Source organism: Octopus bimaculoides, chromosome 1 (genome assembly GCF_001194135.2).
Source record: "Octopus bimaculoides isolate UCB-OBI-ISO-001 chromosome 1, ASM119413v2, whole genome shotgun sequence".
In the NCBI taxonomy this organism is placed as follows: Eukaryota; Metazoa; Mollusca; class Cephalopoda; order Octopoda; family Octopodidae; genus Octopus; species Octopus bimaculoides.
Window position 1 is genome coordinate 65160854 of NC_068981.1, and position 3237 is coordinate 65164090.

The window sequence follows — 3237 nt, forward strand, 5'->3', positions numbered from 1 at the left end:
CCCACCTCATCCACCCTTCAACCCTACTCAATCCTTACAGACGTTGCCTACCTCCCCTCTCCCATCTCCCCTGTCTCTCCCCTTTCACTCACTTCTACTTGCCTTGTACCTTGAGGTGCCACCCAGACATCTTACCATCACTATTTGTCTTCACAGCTACTACTGATTCATTTCTCTCTCCTAAATGTAAGTAGCCATGTAGCTCCCCTACTCCCCTACCCATTTCTGTCATACCTTAACCTACTAGCATAGAGACTCTTGTAGGCTTGCAAGTTTCAGGGCGATCTCTCTAGTGGTTGATATTAGGAAGGGCATCCAGCCTTAGAAACCATGGCATAGCAGACAGTACAATGCAGTCCCTGGACCCATCAGATCTTATCAAACCATCCAACCCATGCTAGCATGGACATTAAATGATGACAATGATTAAATTTTTTTTTTGTTTTGTTATTCTAATTTCCTTTCACAGCTGCTCAAGAATGAAAATCCATCTAAGAAGTTTACTTTGCAATAAAGTAGTTCCAAGATTGGTCCCCCTTCATGGTACTTTTGGCAAGTGTTTTTTAGCTTAAACTCAGTTCTTCCTAACCCTTGACTGAAATAGAGTAATTGGAAACTGCAGAAGATCATCAACTGAACCATATCTATTCCTGGATGGCTGACCTCCGCTGCCTACTTTAACAGCACTGCCACCTGGTCTTTGAGGTCCTTTAAGTGGATTGCGTCTTGTCTGCTGCAAGCATTCAGACCAGATTTTGTCTCTGGCAATAACCCAATATCTTCCTCTATTACAAGTTTAGGAGCCCTGCAAAAAGTTTGAGACTGCCTCTCGCTCTCTCTCTCTCTTTCTATAGCTAAACCATAAAATGTAATAGGGAAACAAATTATAGAAAAGACCTTTTCCTCCCACCTAGCTTACTTATCTCCAATGTGTTGGGGTTTTTTTCTGTGAATGAGAACACACAGTTCATTATGAAGAAAAGCTAGTCTATCTCAGAAAGTGTTGAATTCAGCTCTACTCCTCTCAAGATATAACTTGTCAATATTCCTACTCTATAGACTGGGTTATTTTGAGCAAAGTGTTATGTCTTTATGAGCATAATGTAAGGCTAGAAAAGGAGACAAAGTGCCTATCTCTTTGTTGGACTGTCCAGTATTGTATCTATTTGGTGATAGTAGTGTTTAGCCTAGGTCAGCTGTGACCAAGTGTTCCAGCCAATACCATCCTGTCTTTCAGACATAATGTATTTAGAATATCATTATCCTGTGTTCTCTAGTTGGAAATGGTAGGATGTGATATGAGGAAGATTTGGCTGCTATCTGTAGTAGGTTAAACAACCACTTAGCAGCTCTCTTACTGGCTTGCCTCTTTTGTCTGAATAGGTAACATCATTGAGACTGAACTGAAACGCACATGATAGTGATTGTTTTAAAGTTTAATTCCCAGCTTATACCAGAATGGATAGGTTCCCCTCTTGTCATAACTGGCACATTATGTTGAATCCAAAAATTGTGTCTGACATAGTCTGCAGTATAGTTATGGTGTATTTTTCCAGTTAACATGTGCTTTTTTCCTGCATGTTGTGAAGAATAATTTAATGTTAATGTCAGGAAAGGCATCTGGTTCTAAAACAGTGCTCCAAAAAAGTTTTGTCCAACCCATGCCGGCATGGAAAAACTGACATAACCATGATGGTGATTAGTCAGCTTAGAAATAAGACTGGTTGTATGAGGGTTTTTTTGTTTTGTTTTGTTTTGTTTTGTTGGGGGAGTTTTTTTGTTCTTTTTATATTGGCTTAAAATTTTGGGTCCTTCTCTTTATTTTACACAACAAAGTTTTAGATCAAGCACTTTCTATTTCTTGTACTAACAACATAAATATTATGTATCAATCTTATGTGTATATGTCTCAAATCTTGTGTGTGTGTGCGTGCGTGCATGCCAGTGTACCAATCTTCTGTGTCTATGTTTCATGCTCTTCTTTATGTATATGCTTGTCAATCTTTTGTGTGTATTTGTTAGTGTTTTCTCTATGTGTGTGTGTGTGTGTCAGTCTTTTTGCATTCATGTGTGTCAATCTTAATGTACATACATGTCAGTGTATCTATGTAGTGTATATGTCTGAACAAATATTTATGAATATCATCTTTATATTTTTCAGACAATGGCATCCTCACGTGCTATGGTGTAAACAGATAATGGTTTGGAGTTTTTGTGGTGCTTACCATGACAGCTCATTATGAAAAGTATCAGTTACTCTGGAAAAGTTCATCAAATTTCTTTTTCATTAATACTCAGAGAATCAGTGAACGCTGATCCTCCTCTGCCCTTTTTTTTTTTTTTATCATTTAGCCAGCTATTTCAAGTTATTTGATATCTGTAATTTGTTTTATTGGCTTTCTAAATATCTTTATATGAATTCATAAGCAAATCTAACTTTGCCTTCATTATAAAAATATTGTGATGAGCAAATGGTGTAGCTGTAAGTCCTCGGGTAAATGGGGATCATGTGTCGCCCAGCTTTCAGTTGCTGATTGAGAATGAAACAAATCTTTACTGATTCTGCTTATGTTTGTGGGAAAAGTATGGACATCACAGCATCCCATTTTCCTATCTCCCTTAAAACTGATTTCGTACTTAAGAAATTATTATTATTATCATTGTCATCATCTCATAATCACTGTATCTATTCAGTATTCTGTTATATTTTCTTTTAAACACCATAATTACAAATTATTTTATTCTCCAAAAGTTTATTCCATTTTAGAAAAGATTTCTTCAAATACATTTTTGAACATCCTAATTTTTTTGTTTTTCTTTTCAATAAAATGAGTATCATATTTTGCAAATCATCATTATTATTATTATTATAATTATGTTTTGGTAAATAAATTTATCACTATATTTTTTTCCCTAAGATCCTTGCCAGAGAGTAAAGAGAATTTCTATAAAATTTATTGCATTAGTGTTTAAAGAAAGGATTGCCACTTACATTTTATTTAAACATCATTGTCATTATTATTACTGTCAAACATAGATACCAGCCAAGTACTATTGCTTTTGTTTGAAACACACACAATTGTTGTCACAATAGTATGGCCATTGACCAGGAATACTAAGTAATCTTTACATAAAGTGGGGTCACTTAGAAAATATAACTTACATCACATCAACCAGCCAATACCTATGGAAAATGGTACAACTTCAGCTAGTGAGAATGGCAGTCTCTGTGATGGA

General features: G+C 35.8%; 1 protein-coding gene across 5 annotated transcripts in view; it reads left to right on the forward strand.

The window, feature by feature from the left end:
- Nucleotides 1-2849, forward strand: part of LOC106877504 (flotillin-1) — an 89037-nt gene extending 86188 nt beyond the window's left edge. For 3 of the 5 annotated variants that reach the window (XM_052967216.1, XM_052967227.1, XM_052967224.1), the window contains 2 exons: nt 470-552; nt 2162-2849. In XM_052967216.1, the coding sequence (XP_052823176.1) occupies nt 470-514 (45 nt within the window). In that variant the 3' untranslated portion in view covers nt 515-552; nt 2162-2849. The remainder of the gene's footprint in view (nt 1-469; nt 553-2161) is intronic. The other 2 variants (XM_052967219.1, XM_052967223.1) reach the window with 2 other exon arrangements.
- The last annotated feature ends 388 nt before the right edge of the window (nt 2850-3237 follow it).